Consider the following 20,975-nt stretch of genomic DNA (forward strand, 5'->3'; position numbering starts at 1 on the left):
CAATGAAACACAGAAAGCATTTTAAAAAGAAGTTTAAAAATGTGCACACATGTATGGATTCAGTGCTCATGAACATCGCCTGGCCTGTTCCTTAGAGTTCCAAGATTCCAGGTGCTTTGCCGTTTATCATCAAGGCCACACGTACCGAGGCTCAAGTCTTGACAGAAGAGGATTAAGAAGCATAATTCATAACACTTTATAATCCATAGGTCCCCTGATTTTTTATTCTTGCCAATGGCCTTCTTTTTTTTTCTCCCTGGAAAGAGCAGAGGCTTGGGGAACTGTCATGTCTTGGGCACCTTCAGGCAGGTGGTCCGTATGCTAAGGGCTAACGCTCATGATCTTAGTTTGTCCACACTCTGATGTGAGGTCTTCTTAGCCCTGTTTCCTAGACAAGGAACTGAGGTCACAGAGCAGATGAGAGCAGAGGCAGGATTTGAAGCTGGGCTTTGCAGAACTTCTGAAGTGCACGCACGTGGAAGTGATGATTGTAGCTTCCATCAGAGTCACTAGGGAACATTCTTTTGCTTTCCCCGCTGCGTGGTTCTCAGCAGGTTCACCTTCCACGCTTGCTCTCCCGGTTCCATTTTGATACCACTTCTTAGAGGCTTTCTCATTCCCTTGGGCCCCAGCCTCAAGAACAGGCTCTTGACACTGTCCCCTCCAATGTTAGCTTTTTCCAGCAGAAGATACAATGCATCGTTTTTGTTTCGTTTGTAGAACTGCTTTCTGAGATCCCAGAGGAGAAATAAGGAAGAAGAAAACCCTCAGTAGTCGAGGTTATACCACTGGATTCCCTTAATGGGTCCACCCTCACACAGATTCTACTGTGTGGTCATGAAGGGCACCACGCTGAAAGGTCATGAAGGGTCATGATAGGCACCAGGCTCCAGGGGCTGGCTTGGTCCCCAGGGACACCACTGCCTCTGAGGAGCTAAGGCTCCAAGGCTCTCCCAGAACTCAGCATGGTCACTTTGCTCAGGGGGAGGAAGGGGTGCTTCACCTGGTCAAGGTCAAGAAAAGCACCAGGAGAATTTGTCCGCCCCCCCCCCACCTATAACTCTGGCCCCAGGACATTCCACTGTGCAAAGATTTAGCTGCATTGCCTGAAAAATTATCAGTTGGGAGGTCATTGCTCATGGTACACGGTCTCTGTTCTTCCCTCACTAGCCTTTTCCCTGTCCGTCATCTTTGTCCTTCCCGAGGCCCAGAGCCCACCTGCCTTTCCCTCTCTCACTGTCTTTCTCTTTGTCTCATCTCTTCTTTCATCTCTCACTCCTCCTATGCTGACTACAGACTTTCTGTAGAACCAATCTCTTTGCGGTGTCTTAAAAAAAAAAAGATTAACTAAAACGTTGTATTCTCTCTTCTTAAAAAAAATTTAGATGAACAGAATATGTGGTTCTTAAAACTCACAACCGATTGTTTTTGTCTTTTTTTGCCCTTAATTTTTAAAAAAAGAAAAATTATGGTCACTTCAATAGGAGAGAGAATTTCGAAAAATGAGTGCTTTTAGATATAGGAGGGAAAAGGGCCTTTTGTCCTAGTCATAACATAGGTTCTTTTAGTCCTTACTTGAGTTTTGTACTAAAAGGTTTCTTTAAGAGTCCCCATGTTATTTTAGCTTTTGAAAAATTGCTGTATACGACCTTTGTTTATTTAAATCTGTAAAAGGTGATTGTTGGAAGTTTGCCAACTGACTCATGTCTCCGTTGCATAAGAGCTGGATTCATAGAGTTTTAGAATTACAATCAACTTTTACATTATAGGGACCCAACACCCAAAGAGTAAATACATTTAAAAAAAATTTTTTAAACCATACACACATACAGAGAACTATTTTAATTAAATGCTAAAGACTTTTCTGAATACTTGTTTTGAAAAAATACTCTTTATATCCTGTTCCCACACAGTGCCTGTTGAGGATAATTTGATTTCAGATTCCTATTGTCAGACACCCACTCTTTTTTTAAAATTTCTCTACAAGAACATAATTACCTGGAGTCTTACTAAGTGACCATCTGATATCCTTTTTCAGCATTCAACTTCAATGAGAAAACAAATATTACTCACATGTAAACTGCGATGATGGTTTGGGATCAAATAAGCTTATTTTCCCTTAAAAAAAAAAAAGAAAAGAAAAAGAAATTTCTAGCTTAAAATTCTTGGCATTTCAAGTCCTTATCGTGAGTCCACCTTTAAGGGTAATTCTAAACCTTTCTTGGTCGCCAGCCCCTCTGGAAATATGAGAAAAGTGAGGGATCTTCTCCCCCAGAAAAACGTACACGCATGAAACCCACCCTGATTTCAGGGGGCTCACAGGTCTCCTTGGCTAACAAGTTAAGACCCTCCTGTGTTGGGAATTTTCTTGTCAGTGAAAACTGAGCACTGCTTTGGGGGATGGGGTAAGGATACAGGCGAAGGGCTAGGCAGCATTCCTGCTCTTTTGCTCAATAAAAGAGATTGTTTTTTAAAAAGTAGATATAGTCGTGTAAGTTCCAATCTATTTTGAAAAACCGCAGTTTGGGTGCTTAGTCCAAAAAGGAAAGCGACAGTGACACCCTCTGTGCATTGATGACGATGGATCTGTATTTGCAGTGACTGTGCTTGTCTTGTCCTGGCCAGTTAAACGAGCACATCTTTCAACACTCGACACATTCTCACTTCACTGCCTCTGCTCTGAGTGCGTTTAAAAATTACACTAATGTCGTGAGCAGGAATCATGGGTCACTATTCCCTTCTCATTTTCAAAGCACTTGAGTTGAAAAGCGACTTGAGCAAAAGGTTTCCATTGCTGATTTATTGTCCGAGGAAAGGGGTGATTCACCTGGCACGTCAGTGGAACACATTCAGAAGGATGTCCCTGGGTTTTGTTCGCTTCATTTATTTCCCCAAATGTTACATGAAAAATGTTTGGATATTCACTCAATATGGTAGGAAGGGAAAAAAACAACAACATTGCCTGTTGTCTGAGGGCAATGGAAGGGCTGTTTAGATTCAAAGCTCTCTTCTGAGCGGGTCTCCCAACAAGGCAAGGCTTCGTGCTTTGTTCTAGGATTCTGTTTACAGAATCACTTCGTGATCAAACACTAATTTGTGAAGAAGCTTGTGTGGCAAGGAAGCAGAGCTTTCTATGAATTGGAAGAATTTACATTAGACTGTGGAGAGCTGCTTTGGGTCAGTTAAATCTCAGGCTGTGTTCCTTACTATCCCTCCTACCCTTTCATTGTCCTTTTTTCTTTTACATGAAAATAATTTGAGCCCCAGATTTTTATGCCCTTGATGGGGGACATTCCCCCATTTTCAAACCCTCACGGTGACAGGCACCATTCCTAATTCCACCCCCATCCCCAGAAGACAGTTCTGTTTGGTCACCGGGAGAGAAAAAGTTTCCTGTGGTATTAGGTCCACTAGGCATTGAATCCTTCAAAGCATATTCTGTGCTTAAGGCCACGTTTAGAAGATCTAACACTGACTGCTAGTGACGGTCAGTCGTTTCTGTGGTAAGTAACGTGAGCGCCATCTCTCTCCTCCCACCCTAGGCTTCAGGTGATAAACTAGATCTAGAACCAGCTAACAAGTGGCTGGTGGAGTGAATTTGTTCCCTAACCCGTCCTGTGAATATCAATGCTAACAAGTGTCTTGTGTTTTTTTTTTCTTTTTTTTCTTCCCTTTTTTTTTTTTTTAAATCAATGTGCTTTTTCCTATGTGAATAATTATATGTCTAGAAACAGCCATGGAGTGATTTTGCTGTTCTGAATGGGGGAAAGATTAATAGTGACATTTGGAAGGCAAGTATATTGTCAGACCCTAGATCATTTAATATTTTGTCCTTTCTGCATGGCTGTGGCTGTATCTTTTTCTTCTTCATGAATGTCATCCATTCTGCAGGGACGCAGTGATGGGGCTTCTTGCTAGGGTTGCCCAGCTCACACACATGTTGCCTTTTTTTTTTTTTTTTTTTGATGTGTCCCGTTGTGAATGACTTCCAGCTGACTGCCCCAGGTCCCCTGTTGTCTTGTAAGAACCGGGGCTTGCACCGAGCCAACACCCGGCAGCCCTTGCATGCCCCTTTCCTGCCTAAGCTCACCTAACGCTCTCTGCCTCATGCCGGGAGGACTTTTCTCCCCTTTGATATTTGAGGCCATGTCAGGGGCCCTCCCCCTTTCTCCATTAACAGGGATCTGTTTTCCCCTAGGATTTGCATGCGGCCACAGTTAACCCGGACCCCAGTTTAAAAGAGTTTGAAGGAGCAACACTGCGCTATGCATCTTTGAAACTCAGGTAGGGCATGGGAAGGACCTGCCATAATGTGTGACCTCGTGCAGCTAGAGTTTGCAGTAGAATTCTAAGTCCAATTTTCTGTTTTTCTTTCTAGAAATCCTCCACATGCTGATGATGACGATTCTTGCAGTATCAATAGTGACCCAGAAGCCAAGGTTTGTAAGAAACGTGCTTTCAGCGGCCAGGTTATGTTCTTGCATTAAAGTAATGACTTTGGAAATGGCTCAGTTTTTATAAACTGTCAACCGAGGGCCACTGACTAAGGAATCATTCCTCGATCCTCTCTCTTCCCTGATCTCCCCAATACTTGAGATAGATCCCTAGGCCAAATTAGGTTTGGGCAGATTTCCATAATCATCAAGACGGTGCCCGTATGTCACTACGTCAGTTCTTTGCACAACGTAATAAGTTAGAATTATTGTTCGAGTGAGTGGGCTTCGGAAGCCTTGCAGAGCACTGGCAGGGGCCATTGAGAGGTGGTACAAGGCTCCTCATGCCCACCTCTTCCAGAACAGCCTCACCCTTCACCATCTCTCTCATAAACACAGGCCTGATTTATGATGGAAAACGAGGGTGCACTTTTGCTTCTGGACTTCCGGCGGGGGGCCAGCAAGGCCAGCACGGGCACGTGGCCAGTGTCATCGCACAGGGTCCCGGGCCTGGGCTTTCGTGTGGTGTGGTCGCCATCTTGAAAATTTTAACAATCTTATCTTTGCATTTGTATTTTTGTAAGTGACGTCCAAAGGGACGATGCAGCAGGGAGTTGGAGCCTTGGTTTAGGAACAGTCCTGCTACCTCCCTACCTTTCTGAGAGGTGCTCGACTGCCTGTGCCCCTCCTCCTCGGCACCTCAGGTCTTGCCACACAAACCCCTCCCTGCCCCCATCCAACAATCACTACTGTCTTCCACCCCAGTAGGGGCCTCCCTGGGAGCAAGGGGACAGTTGGCTTTGGGCACACGTGTTCGTGTGGCATCTCGAGAAGGGGCAAAGTAGTGGCCTCCCCAGCCCAGGATGACGGCACGGTGGTGTGTTCAGGGGGTAGTTCAGTGCGGGTGAGGCCCTGCCCACTCCCCATCCGGGTACCTGGTATGTTCTCGCACAGATGTTGCGGTACCCTTGAGGGTCACCTCTCTGCTGCGCTTCAGGGTAGGGGAGATGAATCCACGGGAAAGGGGGATTCCTGACTCAGTTTCCCCATTCCTGGCCAGGGCGTGGGCACATCGGTCCTGCAGCTCGCAGGATGGGGAACCCAGAAGGTGTTGATCCGTGGGGGTGGGCAGGGCCCCTGGGCATTTATGAGGGTCTGCACTTACCCTGCAGGTATCCTTTGCCCAAGAGAGCATGACTTTAAATACCAAGGGAAACACCATAATGAGTGAAGAGGGAGAATGTGGAAGAAAGGCAGCTGTTTTGTTTCAGCACTTTTTACGGCATCCCCCCCCCCCCCTTGAACAGGGCTTCTGCATTTTCATTCTGCATATTACATTTCCATTTGCAAATTATGTAGCTGGTCCTCGATATCTTTTCTTACTCCCAAAGCAGATCTGTGTGTGTGAATAAAACAGCCAATAAGCTCCCTTAGTAGTAGCGAAGTGGGGAAGCACCACGCACGTTTCAAAACCTTGACTCCTTGACTAGAAACTGCCATACCGCCATCAGTGCTGTGCAAATCAGGGCTCGCAGGAGAAACCCCCGCCGCTCCTCGTCCGCTCGGCTCCGTGCTCAGCACAGCGTCGTATGATGAAGCCCACTCCTGAGCCAGGGGCATTCTGAACAGGTCCTTGCTAACATGCTGGCCCTTAAAGATAAATTTTATGGCAGGGAGCGGATGCGGTAAAACCGGAAGGCGGGCTGGGAATCATTTGCTCTGCGCCCAGGTGTTTTACAAGCGTTATCAGTGGAGGCTGGAGGTGGAGGGGGGGAAGGGCTGGGGAGTGATGGCCGGGTAAAATTGACGAGAGTGGGTGGGGAGGGTGAGGCGGGAGGGGAGATGAAATTGGTACCAGGAACAGGAGGCCTGGTTGAAATACGACCCAAGTTGTGCTTTCGGTTTTTACCTCCCAGTGGTCCTGTTCACTGAATTCTTTATCTGCCCCGTGCTAGTGCCCACGTGTCTGTTCCCATACCTATTATGAATTTGTTCATGTTAATAAGGAGGTTCCGTGTTACCATAAGTTACTGAAGCTGGACTGGGTTCTAAACAGAAAAGTACATGTAGCAGATTATTTATTTTATTTCCTACTTTGTTTTATTTAAAGTCTTGGAAAACTTACAAGAACAAATGTGTTTTTTTTAAAGGCACGGAAAATGTAAAGGTATAATCAGTGCATCTATCTGTACTGGGATAATAGACAGGAGTCAGAAAAGATCAGATCAGCGGGATGCCTGGGTGGCTCAGTCCGTTAACTGTCTGCCTTTGGCTCAGGTCACGGTCCCAGGGTCCTGGGATCAAGCCCCATATCAGGCTCAGTGGGGAGCCTGCTTCTCCCTCTGCCTCCCACTCCCGCTGCTTGTGCTGTCCCCACCCTCGAAACAATAAATAAATAAAATTTTTTAAAAAATGTTAAAAAGAAAAGATCAGACTAGGGAGAAGAAAAAACGTGGCTTTTTAGATTATAGGACTCTATGCAGTTGGAAATTGACCGACAGGTTCATTTTTGTGCCTCTTGGTGATTATTTACATCGAGGATTCTTAGGGTGAATCTCACAAATCCCTAGGACAACTCAGAATCCTGAAAAGATGTTGGCAAACTACACGTGCTTCTCACCAACCCCGCCTGCCCTGGATTCGAAGGTCGCCAGGCTGTAGAAAGTCACTGTCATTGTTGAAGATGCCCAGCACAGTGGGAGGGCAGAGGGTTTGAGAACCCTACTTTATGTGAATCACACTGTGCATGAGGCAGAAACCTCCCAATCCTGATGGTGTGTAACCGTTTTTCTAGTGCTTCTTTATAAAGTCACTGTAATAACAAGTATTTATTGTTAACTGTTTGCCAGGCATTGTCCTTAAGACTTTATTTCTGCTGGCTCTCGCCCTCACAAAAATTCAGTGGCCTAAGTATCATTATCTCTATGTTGCAGATGGAGAAACTGAGTCATAGAAGGTTAAACAGCTAGTAAGTAAATAGCATCAGGATCTGAATCCAGGCCATGTAGCTACAGAGCCCAGGCTCATGAGACTTTGAGAGAAGAAAATTCCCTACACGTGGCAAATTTGAAAGTTGCTAAGAGAATAGATGTTTAAAGTCCTTATCACAAGAAAAAAAATTTTTGTAACTATGTATGGTGATGGATGTTAACTAGACTTATTTTGGTGATCATTTTGCAAAATATGTGAATATTGAATCATTGTGTTGTACACCTGAAACTAATGTTACATGTCAGTTACACCTCAATTTAAAAAAAAAAAGAAAGAAAATTCTCACTTAGAGCTTTATTTAGGGGCAACCACCAAATGATGTGTCCTCAATAATATTCCAACTATACGTAGATAGATGGAAATCTGGGTTTTGTCAGTTGGTATTTCATAGCATTACTCATTGGAAGCAAAGGACAAACACCCAAGCAAAACTCATTTCAAGTAAATTGATGGAAGATTACGACAGTGTGGCCTTGCTTGCTGGTCTGACCCGAGGCAGTGATGAACTGGACTCTAGAAGTGGAAGGGATGGGCTGCAGGACTGTTTAAACCCTGCCTTAGTAGTACGATTTCTACGAGGCTTATGGTCAAGGTTGGGCCTAGAACAGGAGGAAGCCAAGGGGGCTGGAGTGGAGACCGGCTGCATCACTGACTATGGGCAGGTCCACACACTTTCACTCACCAGGGACACAGTGGGATTGACGTTCCTTTGAGGACGTTGAGGAGTCTGGCTGTTCTGCTCCGGATGGATGCATGGTGACACTACCCCCAGTGGAAATGGGCATGGGAAGCCTTGCAGGGAAGGCCAAGCTGTTCTCTCAGAATTACAACTATTTTAAAATCCAGCAGCCCTAAATGAAATTCTTATTTACCAATTTTGAAAAAGCCAATGAATTTAGAACTGACTATACTGAAGTCACTTTGGAGGCGTCCCCCCATAACACACATGTACCTTCTGTCCTCTGCCACCTGCCCCCTTCCTGCCTGTTTTATGTCACCGAGGGCACCTAAGAAGGGAGGAGTGGCAAGGACCTAGATTTTCTAGATGTTCAAGTTCTTTTGTGGAAAAATGTTATTTCTTTTGGTAACCCTGCACATTCCTTCAGTCTGCCAAAAACTAGAAAACTGAGTGCCCCCCCAGATAAGCAGAAAGTATCCTTTCTTTAGGAAAAAAAATTAATTTCATGTGCCATGGAATTATAAATTTAGCCCCTAAGGACTGATTACTAAAAGGTTATTATAGAAAATGTCTTCCTTTCTAAGTGAAACTTACATGCTAAAAAAATTAAAATCATTTTCAGGCTATCAGGATGTGGGTGTTTCGAACCCTCTCCAGCCACTGTAAGTCTGGGCACCTTGACAGTCAGTTGTTCAGTAAAACCTCAAAATAGCAATGGCAACATAAAATGACCACACCACCCCCCCACACCCGTGCGCAGGCACCTCCTTAACCCCCTCCCCAAAGAGCAAAGTATTTTTAAAACTCTGAAGATGTTTTTTGAGCCTACCTACTTTTTTGTACAGTAAATTTGTTTGTAGTTGATAGTAATGGGTGTATGTGTATAATTCCGAGGTCTTCATTTTTTTATTTAAAAATGATTCTAAATTTACGGAAGTGTCACAGGGACTGTGTTCCCATATACCTACTTCACTAGCTTTCCCTAATAACCTCTTCATAATCATAGTACAATGATCAAAATTAATAAATGACTATTAATACCATATTTTTAATCATAGACCTTCAGTTTTTCTTTTCTTTTTTTCTTCTGCTAATGTCCTTTTTTGGTCCAGGACCCAGTCTAGGATACTATATGTCATGAGCTGAGCTCTTTAAAAATTATTTCAGGGGCGCCTGGGTGGCTCAGTAGGTTGAGCTCCCGACTCTAGATTTCGGCTCAGGTCATGATCTCAGGGTCATGGGATGGAGCCCCACATCAGGCTCCACGCTCAAGAGGGGTCTATTTGTTCCTCTCCCTGTTCTGCTGCTCCTCCCCCCATTTGCACTCGTGCTCTCTCTCACTCTTAAATAATAAATAAATAAATAATAAATAAATAAATACAATCTTTAAAAAATTTATTTCATGTATTCCTTTGCATAGTTCTCAGATTTGTCTGAGATATAATTGATATAATTAATATTGCATTGATTGATATATAATACTGCATTGATATATTGATATATACCGCATTTAATTAATAGCACCATAATCCATGTAGGCACCCAGTGGCCACAGGAGCAACGTCTTGCCCTGCAGAGCACAGCTACAACTTCATAAAACTAGGTGACGTTTTTCCTTCTAACTCACTGCTTTGGTATAGGTTGCTAAAACTGGTACTACCGGGTCAGAGGCTATGGGTTTATGGCTCTGTTACCTATGGCAAAATTGCTTTACAGAAAGGATATAGCAGCATGGAATTCTACCAGTGATGTCCTAGAATACGCCTGTTTGTTCACCGCACACTTCACTCTTGGCTTTGTCATTTTATTCAGCCTAGTTTCCTTGCACCTGAGCGACTATGTCCTCCTCTAAAATGTCTCCTTCTTAAATTATCGAGACAGGACGTTGCTTTATGAAACTCTCTGTTACTGTCCATTCTTGGCTGTTTCTTCCTCGATGTGTATTTTTCTATGAAAGTTTTAGATACAGTTTTTATTTAGGAATAATTTTAAATATACGGAAAAGTTGCAGAGACAGTACGGAGAGTTCTCAAACCCCCTTCACCCAGCTTCCCCTAATGTCCTGTCTTCCATAACCATAGTACATCTGTCAAAACTGAGAAATTAACAGTAGCACAAAATGATTAACTAAACACTTTGTTCTGATGTTACCGTTTTTTCTTCCAGTGTCCTTTTTCTGTTCCAAGTCTAATTCAGGGTTACCATGTTGTTTCATTTCTGTGCATTTTAAATTCAAAATTTTATTCATTATTGTAATCTCAAATATTTTTCTCTATTCATTTTTTCTCTTTGTCTCTTTTGTGTTACTTTTCCATGTGAAAGTGTGTTTTTTAAGATTTATTTGAGAGAGAGCAAGCAGGGGGAGGGGCAGAGAGAGAAGCAGACTCCCCACCGAGCAGGGAGCCCTATGTGGGACTCTTTCCCTGGACTCCAGGACCATGACCGGAGCCGAAGGCAGCCACTTTACCAACTGAACCACCCAGGCACCCTTTAAAATTCCCGTACACACGAACCTTTGGTAGATAATTGCCTCTTGTGCTTCATTTGTCAAGAAGGCAACTCCTTGCCCTGTTTGGGCTGTCAGGTAGCTTGCATTTCTAAATTCCCATTAATTTGCTGTCTGACCTTTGCTCATCCTACTGTAATGCCGTAAAATCCAAACTTAGCCCCATAAAACTGTCCTTTTCTAATGACAGGTAGCACATTGCTGGCCAATGGCATGTAGCACATTGCTGGCCAAACTCTTGATGATAATGATCAACACTAAAATAAAATGTTATAGTTAAATTGTAGAAAACTTAATGCTTTGAAAAATGTGTGCTAGTTTCTTAGAGTTTTCTCATCCTTTGTGTCACTCTGCCTGGACTTCTGTAAAGGAGGGGTTCTGCCACCTTGTGGACAATATCAAAAATTACATCTTTAAAGAAATTGGCAAAGACCACCTTTCATTTGGAATCATTGAATTGCTTTTGGCTGAAAGTGACCCTGGAGATGATCCAAAGGGCCTCCTTTACAGGCAAAAAACGGTCCCAGAAAAGTTGAGTAAATAACTTTCCTAGGGTCACACAATTAGCTCATGGTGGAGATGGCACTCAAAGTTGAGGGTCTCCTGGGCCTTGGACCACTCCATTTTAGTGTATAACAAATCATTTCCAGGATATTTATGAAGAGAGGTTTTTAGAACTACCTGTAGAACTCTCTCCTCTGAAATCCATAATAAAGGACCTGCGTATGGAAGATGATTTTGTACCAAGCACTTAATTCTCCACCTTTCAGCTTCCTCATCTGTGAAATGAATGTGTGGTCATCTCAGAAGTCACTCTGGTTCTGAGAAATGTCAAGATGCCAGATGAAATGTAGCAGTCCTGACCTATGGCACTGGAGATGGAATAGTGCAGTCTGACTGCTCTTCAAAGCTGGGGAAGGGAAGAAAGCGTGCCTGGCTCTGTAGTGCTCTCCAGGGCTGGAGACAGGCTGCTGGCGCCCCTTTTCCAAACACGCTCAGCCTGTGTTCGGCACACAGGAACTCACGGGCAGTTTTCCTGCAAACGTGAGGCATCATGTTTATTTCCCCAGATTATAGAGAAGAGACTGATGTTTCAAACAGGTTACATAATTTATCACAGCTAGTGACTGGTGGAAGTAGGACTTGAACCCAGATGCTTTTGACTCGAAAGCCCAAGAAAGTGTCAGGCCCACCCACTCCCGATTATTGGTTCCCTAAGCTGAAAGGGTAAAGCTGAGGCTCCCCGGGTGTTTTGGATGGAGGTAGCAGAGATGCCAGAGGTGAGTATGGGTGAGAGAACTGCAGGGTCATCGCTTGAGGTCAGACCCCTCCCCCCTTTCTTTTCACCATCATCCAGACTCACGTGGTGCAGACCTTTGCAGTGCTTTCAGACTTCCCTGCTTGTGTTGGCAAATTCAGGTTCCGTTGTTGTGGGGTGAGACAAGGGGCTGTATCTCTGTTAGGCTCCCAGCTGCTGCTGCTGCTGCTGGTCTACCCACAACACTTCGAGTAGTAACACTAAAAAGACATAGCCTTTCTGCACAGTGCTTGCCCGCTCTGTGATGGCCCATTTGCAACCAGTTCTCTGCTGCTTGGGGATTTTTTAACCAGGCATTAGATTTTGTGTAAGCTCTGCTTGTCTGCTTCCTCTTTTGTTACAACCTGCCCCAGAAAGGGGGGAAGAAGAGGTGATGGAGATGATGCAAATCAGTCTGATCGTGGGTTTGGTGAAGGAATTTTCTAAAGTGGATGATGAATGAACATGAAATTCTGATATTCCTCTGTGAGCTTTATTTATCTGTGCCCTCCCTTGGTTCCTATTAGCATAGACTTTCATGAAGTAATTATATTAGTGGCTACTGACCAGATTAGCACAAATAGATAAACAGGAAGGGGTAGGGAGTATCTACGCATTCAGATTTATTTCTGGTCTGCGTAGCAAATTCATTATCATTACTTAGCATTAGTATGGGATTCTATGTCTGTGTATAGTTCTTATAATTGACTTTTATTCATGTGGCACAGGTTTTTCTTTCCGGTATGGAAAGGTTGGAGTTGATTTCTGTTGTTGACGCCTTAATTGCATCAAAGACATTTATTGAGTGCACAATGCTAACGGAGAAGCTGTATGATAAACGGTGAAGGACATTCTGGGATTTTGGACCCAGACTGAGTGGGTTTAAAGCCAGACTCTACTGTTGACTCACTGGGTGACCTTGGGCAAGCTGCTTAGCCTCTCTGTACCTCAGTTTCCTCTTTTGTAGAGTGGGGATGATAAGAATACCCACCTCACACGAAATGGGGTAAACAATTGGGTTGATATATTATAAACATACGATGTATGTCAAGTGCCTGGAACCATCCCTGGCACGTATAAGCATTCTTTATGCATTAGCCATCTTTACTATTTTTACACAAAGAGGAATAGATACGTTCCCTGCTTCAAGGGCCAGACAACAAACAGGCAAATTCGATGCATTGTTCTCAGTGCTGACGTATCATGTCATGAATGGAGACTGTGCCAGGGGCATCTACCCTGGCCGACAGTAAAGGGCGGCTCACATGGTTTTCCAGAAGGAGAGGATACCTAAGCTGATGCTAAGCCTAAGGGTACTTGCACTGCCACAGGACTGAATGATTCTTCCCCATTCGGTAAATGTAAATGCAGAAGACTTGAAAATAATTTTATATGTACATTTGTGTTCATTTCAGCAAATGCTTTTAGGAACAGATCTATTACTATGAAGTTCATCATCAGGGCGCCCGAGTGGCTCAGTCGGTGAAGCATCGGACTCTTGATTTCGGCTCAGATCGTGGTCTCGAGATTGTGAGAGCGAGCCCCGCGTTGGGCTCCATGCCAGGTGTGGAGTCTGCTTAGGATTCTCGCTCCCTCCACCTCACCCCCATCCCCACTCGCTCGGGAGCACACACGCACTATCTCACTCAAAAAAAAAAAAGTTCATTGTATTTGTCCAGGGCTACAGATAACATTTTCCTGTTATCTATCCCTGCCTACCTATGTAACAAACCATGCCAAAACTTGGGAGCGTAAAACCACCATTTGTTTTGCTCGTGATTTTGTGGAATTTGGGAAAGATTCAGTAGTGCAGTTCCTTTCTGATCCACGTGGAGGCAGCTGGGCCTGGAGGCTCTGCTCCCAAGATGGCTTCTCCTCGCAGGCCTGGCAGCTCGGTGCTCCTAGGCTTCTCTCGCTCTTCACCTGGTACCTCGTCTTTCACGGCTTCTCCACATGGCTTGGGTTTCTCACAGTCATGGTGTCTGGGTAGGCGGGTGTCTGGCTTCTAAGAAGCAGGCCGCTAAGGGCACCAGGTGAGACAAGGCTAGTCCTCGAACTGACCCCACATTGCCACCATAGTCTGTTGATCAGGGCAGTCCTGGCCCGGACTGAAGGTGGAGACATGGACTCTGCCTCTTGACGGAGGGTGGCAAGGTCACACTGCAAGGGTACAGAGGATGGGAGGCTTTGTCGCCACCATCTTTGGAACATACAAGCTGCGGTAAATGTCATTCCCACATTTCAGTCGTTCAACAAAAATGTCTTTAGTGAAGGGCATTATCAACACAGTTGAATCAAGAAACCAAGGCACAGAGCCAATGATGAACATATCAAGTCTTGGCAGAATGAGATTCATCCTCTCGTGTATGGCTTTTAGGTTGACATTCACAAAGAGAAAATACAGACTATCTCATTCAAGCCTAAGGAGGAATGGGAGGAGCATAGAGAGGCAGCGTGATCTGCCCAAGAGTGCGTGGCTTGTCTGGGAAGAACGGAACTCAAATTCGGTCTTCCTGACCCTCGTTTGGCACGGTTTTCTACTGAGCAGAGCTGACACTTATTCTCGGACATTGAGCCATCGATCGGCCTTGGATGTTCACTTAGTCTCCTAGCCCAGAGGACAGCTTTTGTGTTTCTAAAACTGTTTTCCTCCCTTTATTTGCCAACACGGCCAAACATAATGCTGTGTTTCTGGCAGAACCTCGGCTTCCTTTCCCTTATTAACTTCTGGTCACTACAGTTGCATGAATGAGCAGTCAAGGAATTGGCAGCCATGTGAGCCCCCAAGTTTTGAAGGGCGCTGTGGAAATGAGATGCATTGTTATCCATCGTTGGCAGCCGCGCCTTATGGCAGATGCCCGGAAAGGCTAATTAAGGAAAGGCAGGCTTCCTCTTCCCCTGAAGGAAGGCGGCAGGAGACAGGTGAGGTGAACGGGCAGCAGCCGGGGGAGAGGAGCAGCCCGAGAACGCTGGGGCAGCAGGTGTGTGAACCTGGCCCTGTGGGATCCTGGCAGAGGACTGGGGCCATGGCTAGTCACAGAACGGAGCAGCCTCGGGCAGAAGCAGCAGCAGGGCATTCATCCAGCAGAGCTGGGTCCTCCAGGAAGGGCCAGCTGGTCAAGATGGGGGTCCTGATGCTGGCATGTCAAGGCTACCTGGAACATTGCCAACAGAGAGATATCAGACCTTGTTCCCTTAGAGCCGTAGACTGAGAATTAATACCAGCACCAGCCCTGAGGTAGTAATGCAAACATTACTCATTTATTTGCAGTTAATAAAATTTATAGAGAACTGCTGGCTCCTCCTATAGGACTGTCAAAGTTATTCAGATGCTGAGTCATTTTAGCTGAGCCCTACCTTGCCCTCACTCCCAGGACTCATCAAAGTGTGAAGCCGCAAAGTTCAGAGATCAGAGTGTAGTTCTTCCTCCATTCCTGGCTCTGCTACTTATCAGGAAAGCTTATTTTCAGTCTCTGATACCGAGAGTGACAGCTCTCAACAGTTGTCTGCGGTGGACTCATCCATTGATTTATTCAACAGCTGTTACGTGCCAGCTGGGATGAGGTCCATCAGACTGGGGAGGGGAGCAAAAGAAAACAATACAGCAGAGAAAATGGTGGTCTTGTATAAGAATGACAGTGACAGTGTTGCTGGAAGAGAGAACTTGCAATGTCCATGGGATTCCAGTTGTTGAAGGCTATGTTTGAGATCAGTTCACGGAGCAATAACACATGAATAATTTTAATTGACAATTTAAGCGTCAGTAGGTGAATGGATAAAGAATATGCAGTGTACATATGTCTGTATACGTGATACACACACGCACACACACACACACACACACACACACACACACACACTGGAGTATTCAGCCATGAGAAAGAAGGAAATCCTGCTATTTGCGACAACATGGATGGACCTTGAGGGCATCATGCTAAATGAGATAGGTCACGCAGAGAAAGACAAATACCATATGATATCACTTACATGTGGAATCTAAAAAAGCCAAGCTCATAGAAACAGAGTGGTTACCAGGAGCTCAGGGGTGGAGGAAATGGGGAGATGTTGGTCAAAGGGTACAAACTTTCAGCTGTAAGATAGAAGTTCTGGGGATCTGATGCACAAAATGGTGGTCATAGGCAACGATACTGTATTATAAACTCCCAAGTTGCTAAGAGACTAGATCTTAATTGTTCTCATCACACGCACACACACACCCACAGATAATCATGTGTGATACCGTTATTAACTAATGTTATGATAGTATTCATATTACAATATATAAATGTATCAAACCAACATGTTTGTATAGATTAAACCTACACAATGTTATATGTCAATTGTATCTTTAAAAATAATTAGTTTAAAAGATAATTTCCATTGACCTTGAGACCCTGGGACTAAAAATAACTTCATTGAGACTATGGTTAGCTATTGAACCAACATGATCTCTAGCCAAATGATGCTTTAGTTCACCTTCCGTTGGCACAACCAGAGAGGTGTCCCTTTGGATTCTATTATAGTCTCTCATTCTTTTAGCAGATTTGCTGCTTAGAAAGGAGCAGACAGGTTCCTACCTGGGGCCCACTTTTCTGCTCCAGCTGCATTACAATGGTCAGTCTGAGCAGCAGTGACCCCCATCGTTAGCAAAGCTGAGAAGTTGGCCCATGTAAATGACACATGGAACCTAGAGCCAAGAATATATGATTTCTCAAAAAGCCCTTCCCGTGATAGCCGTGATTTTTTTTAGAGCTGTGAGTTCAGATGAGGTCTGTAGCAACCTAGAGCTTATTTATAGATGGGGCTCAGTTTTTTCCGTCTACACTAGTGCTGTAGACCGGTGTTAAGGAACATAAAATGCCACATGAAGTTCATCTCCCTTACTTCAGATATTCTTATACATCTTCGCCATATTTTATTTAGTTGAGATCTAGAAGCGACGACATGAATGGACATCCGGCATCGACTGTCATCATTTGGGAATGGTAGAGTGTGGGTGGGGAAGGAAACTCGCGTTACTCTGATGCCATCCGCGTGCTGAGCACCCTGTTGGGTGTGTGACGTGCTGCGGGCTCATGTGATTCTCTACAGAACCCCACACGGAAGGCAATACTATTATTCCATTTTACAGATGAGGAAATTGAGATTTACAGAATCTAAGTCACTTTCCTAAAATCACAAATCTATTATGTAGACAAACTAAAATTTGAACCTGAGTGAGACAGACTCTCAAGCCCATGTTCTTTCTGATAATCAGATGATCATGACAATAGGTGACGTCCATTGCGCATTTCGTATTTGCGAGGCACAAATACACCAAGGGTTTGGGGCCGTTCTCGTCTGCTCGGTTTTCTGTCTTTGGGGCACATCTCTGTAACCGCGGTGACAGACACCCACCTAGTGCTACCGCTGTCTGTTCTCTCACAAGCTCTGTGAGGTGTGTTCTTGTGTTTCTTCTATATTTAGTTGGTGCTGAGGGATAGACTCTTAGGTGACTGGCCCACAGTTCCACGGCTGGTGAACAGCAGAGCTGTGATGTGCACCCCGGCAGCCCCGCTTCCCGGCCCGAGCTTTTCGTCTTCGGACTCTTGTCTGTCATGTCGGTGGGCCTTCCGGTGGCCTCGCGAGCATGTCTGGTTGGTTGCTCTCATTTCCTGTGTGATTGTTGTGGGAATTCCTTACCACTGGCTCAAGTTTACCTGAAGATGTGTGACTGTTTCAAAGGTTGAGAGGAAATATACAATACTCTTTGTGTGCGTGTTTTGGTTTTGCTTTCGGTTGCTTGCTTTGTAGTGGTGATCCCAGGCAGTTGACTCCCACTGAAGGACAAAAGAGGAGAACCCAGCCACTGTTTCTGTCCCTCCTGCAGGGCCATGCTCCAAGTGGACTGTATGAAGTAGGAGCTGGAATACCTGGGTTCTAGCTGTAGTTCTGTGGGTGATGAGCTGTGTGACTTTGAAGGAGTCACTTAACCTCTCTGGACGTTGCTGGTCTCATCTGTAGAATAGGATGACGCTAAGGCATATGCTGGGAACCTCACAGTGTTCCTGTGAGGACCAGAGAAGATGCTATAGAAATGTCTAAAGAAATGGTATAGAGGATGTTATGGAAACGCTTGGATGGCTCAGTCGGTGAAGCGTCCAACCTGTGATTTTGGCTTAGGTCATGATCTCAAGGTCATGAGATCGAGCCCTGCGTCGAGCCTGGGTCAGGCTCCGAGCTCAGCAGGGAGTCTGCTTGACAGTTCTCTCTCTCTCCTTCTCCCTCTGCCCCTCGCCCTGTGTGCACGTGCTCGCTGTCTCTCTCTAAAATAAATCTTCAAAAAGAAAAAAAAGAAGAAGAAGAAGAAATGCTGTGATAACCTGTAGCTCTAGCTAAACATAATGTATAATTTTGGTCTTCCAACAATTTCTTCACAAAATGGCGCTGTAGTGGGGTTCCCGTAGTCCCCTCAGCCATGATGAGTTAGGGGTTTTTGCTGCTGTGTGGACGAAGTCAGCTGGAGGCCAGTCTCAGGCATGCTCACTGGAAAGCACCTGCCCTCTCTCTAAACCCTGAGCTTGGGAATCATTGTAGCAAATGGAGCTTTAGAACGTGTCCTAGCTTAACAAAAGCAACAGAAATTTGTTTTCCAGGCCTTAGGAAACAATGAAAATGGGAGATGTCTGGTAACACAATGGTTGTTAATGGAAATGCAGTTTCTGTATGTGAAGAGTTTCCATCTAATTTACAGGAAGGAGACAGTGATGATATGTATAATTTCCTCTATGTCAGTGGGATTGTTGGTTGCCTCATTTTATTGACAAGACAAGCCTTGAAACAATTTTTTGATTGGTTGCATTCCCTGTGTGTGTGTGTGTGTGTGTGTTGTGATTTTTCACTTACATAGAATAAATCATTCTTCCCTTTTCCTTTATGTTAGAGGAGTTATGGTAAGCATTTATCAATTCAGAATTCCTCGCTGCTTCAGCCAGAGTCCAGTCAAACAAGCCTTCCTTTCCTGGTACCCCTGGTTTAAGCCCAGGCTGGGCTTAGCCTCCAGAGCCCTCATTGAAAAGATTGGGGCTTTAGCCAGCAGGGGCTTTATGCTAGCTTAAAAAAAGAAAAAACAAAACAAAAAACCATCAGAGTTCTATGTAAATATTAATTGACCTCAAAGTTGCCCCTGTGTTGCAGGGAACTGTGGGTGGTTTGCTTGCTCCTTGGCCCGGCTGGTGCTCCCTCCCCCCCAGCCTTTGCAGGGGGCTCAGGGACTTACAAGGATCGCCAAAGAATGAAGGACTGCAGCATTATCTGGCCTGCTGCCTTGAGAAGCATTAAAGCACGCTTACCGTCGCAGAGATAAATAATGTAGCACCTGTAAAACATTTTCCCAAAACTCTTTTTTTTTTTTTTGCTAATTATAAAGTTAACATGGAGGGCAGAAATTGGCACAGGAAGCTGAGAGACTTCCCAGTGGCCCACAGTGTATTTGGGCTTCCATTAAAAGTACAGCACCTTCCCATGGCTCTCGAGTTGTTTGAGGATCTCTCTGGTGGATGGAAGTCTACAGGGGGGAGCGTGTGGTCATGCCAGTGCCGAGTCCCCACGTGTTAGCAGGGGCGATGCCATGCTGGTTGAAGCTAGTCTCTGTCCCACTAGAGTCAGCTGTGTCGAATCAAGATAATGTGGTCCGGCCAGCCCTGGGGCACATCCCATCGTTAACATGTGAAGATATTCTGAAGACGTAAAAACAAGTATTATTTGGTGTCCTGTATGTACTCAGGTGTGAACTGCCGTTCTCTCCTTCGAGGTGTAAAGGCTCTTCCCAAAGCACTCTTAACAATGGCGTGGTCAGCGCTCCAGTGTGTGGTCGTGGAATATTCACTCAGCATACTGTCTTTAAAGCTTTGCCGGACAAAGAAGGGCTCACAGCCCTTTTGGTAGAGGGTTCCTCACTTTAGTATCGGTTCCTTAAGAAGCTCGGTATTAGCGCTATCCAGATTCTCCTCGCAATTCCCCGCCTCTTTCTCGATATGTTGTGTGGAAGGACAGCTTTAGGTTGGTGTTTTCCCCACACTCATTCAAATACTTCAAGAAACTTCTCTGAGAAAATTAATCTGGATTCCCTCCACTGTTCTTTGTAATTCACAGGGCTCATGTGGCTTTGATTAGTTTTGCTGATTTTTCTCTGGATACACTGCATTTGCTCAGAAGAAAAAATTACTCAACAGATATTAAGTGCTGATGATGTGCTTGGCACTTACCTAAGCCTTGTAGGATATTAAAAAAAAATGCTCAGTGTTTTTCTAACCTCAAGTGGCTCTTGGGGGATCTGCAGGGGACAGTGGAAGAGGTACTGTGTTGAGATCCAAGAGACCTCCCCCCATCCCCGGGGCGCCTGGGTGGCTCAGTCATTAAGCATCTACCTTTGGCTCAGGTTATAGTCCCAGGGTCCTGGGATCGAGCCCCACATAGGGCTTCCTGCTCAGCGGGAAGCCTGCTTCTCCCTCTCCCACTTTTGAGTTCAGCTCTGTAAACAAGGCTCAGAGGCTAACTGGGGAGCTGGAATTAATTTGAATAGAGCATCACAAGATGAGCTACCATAGGAGTTTACCGTCTACCATAGGAGTTTAGGAAAACAGTTTGGGAATGAGGCTTCTCCTTGAACTTGAGCCAGCTGTCTCGGGCCAAATCACTAGACCCACCCCAGCTTCATTCTGGGGATAGAAGCCCAGTTGTCTCCCAGCTGATTTGGTCCCTGTCTGGGAACCCTGTCCTGGGGAGGGAGCCTACAGAATCCAGAATACTAAATTCTCCCTCCTTCCTTCTGGCCCTTCCCACCACGTTCTCCACACCCTGTCTCTGTCCAGACTTACCTCACTAAGTGCTTACTCCCTCGTGCCTCATTACCATCCCAAGGCTTTGTGACAGGATCCAATCTGTAGAGTCACATCGCCTCTTGAACTTTTGGGAAGCCATTGCTTTGCAGCCCTCTCCGGGTCCCTCCTCTCCTTGGTGATTTTGAGTGATCACCAAGGTTGGTCACAGTCATGCTTGCTCTAGAACAGTTTTCAGTTTCTGAGCTCC

At 45.1% G+C, this 20,975-nt stretch overlaps 1 protein-coding gene across 8 annotated transcripts in view; it reads left to right on the forward strand.

The window, feature by feature from the left end:
• The window catches only part of APBB2 (amyloid beta precursor protein binding family B member 2), a 358,694-nt gene that overhangs the window by 247,951 nt on the left and 89,768 nt on the right, over positions 1-20,975 (forward strand). For 6 of the 8 annotated variants that reach the window (XM_087864178.1, XM_045816074.2, XM_045816075.2 and 3 more), the window contains 3 exons: positions 3,729-3,791; positions 4,199-4,284; positions 4,379-4,439. In XM_087864178.1, coding sequence (XP_087720304.1) covers positions 3,729-3,791; positions 4,199-4,284; positions 4,379-4,439 — 210 coding nt within the window. The remainder of the gene's footprint in view (positions 1-3,728; positions 3,792-4,198; positions 4,285-4,378; positions 4,440-20,975) is intronic. The other 2 variants (XM_045816077.2, XM_045816078.2) reach the window with 1 other exon arrangement.

Source organism: Ursus americanus, chromosome 8 (assembly GCF_024610735.1).
Source record: "Ursus americanus isolate L20-20 chromosome 8, mUrsAme1.1.p, whole genome shotgun sequence".
NCBI lineage: Eukaryota > Metazoa > Chordata > Mammalia > Carnivora > Ursidae > Ursus > Ursus americanus.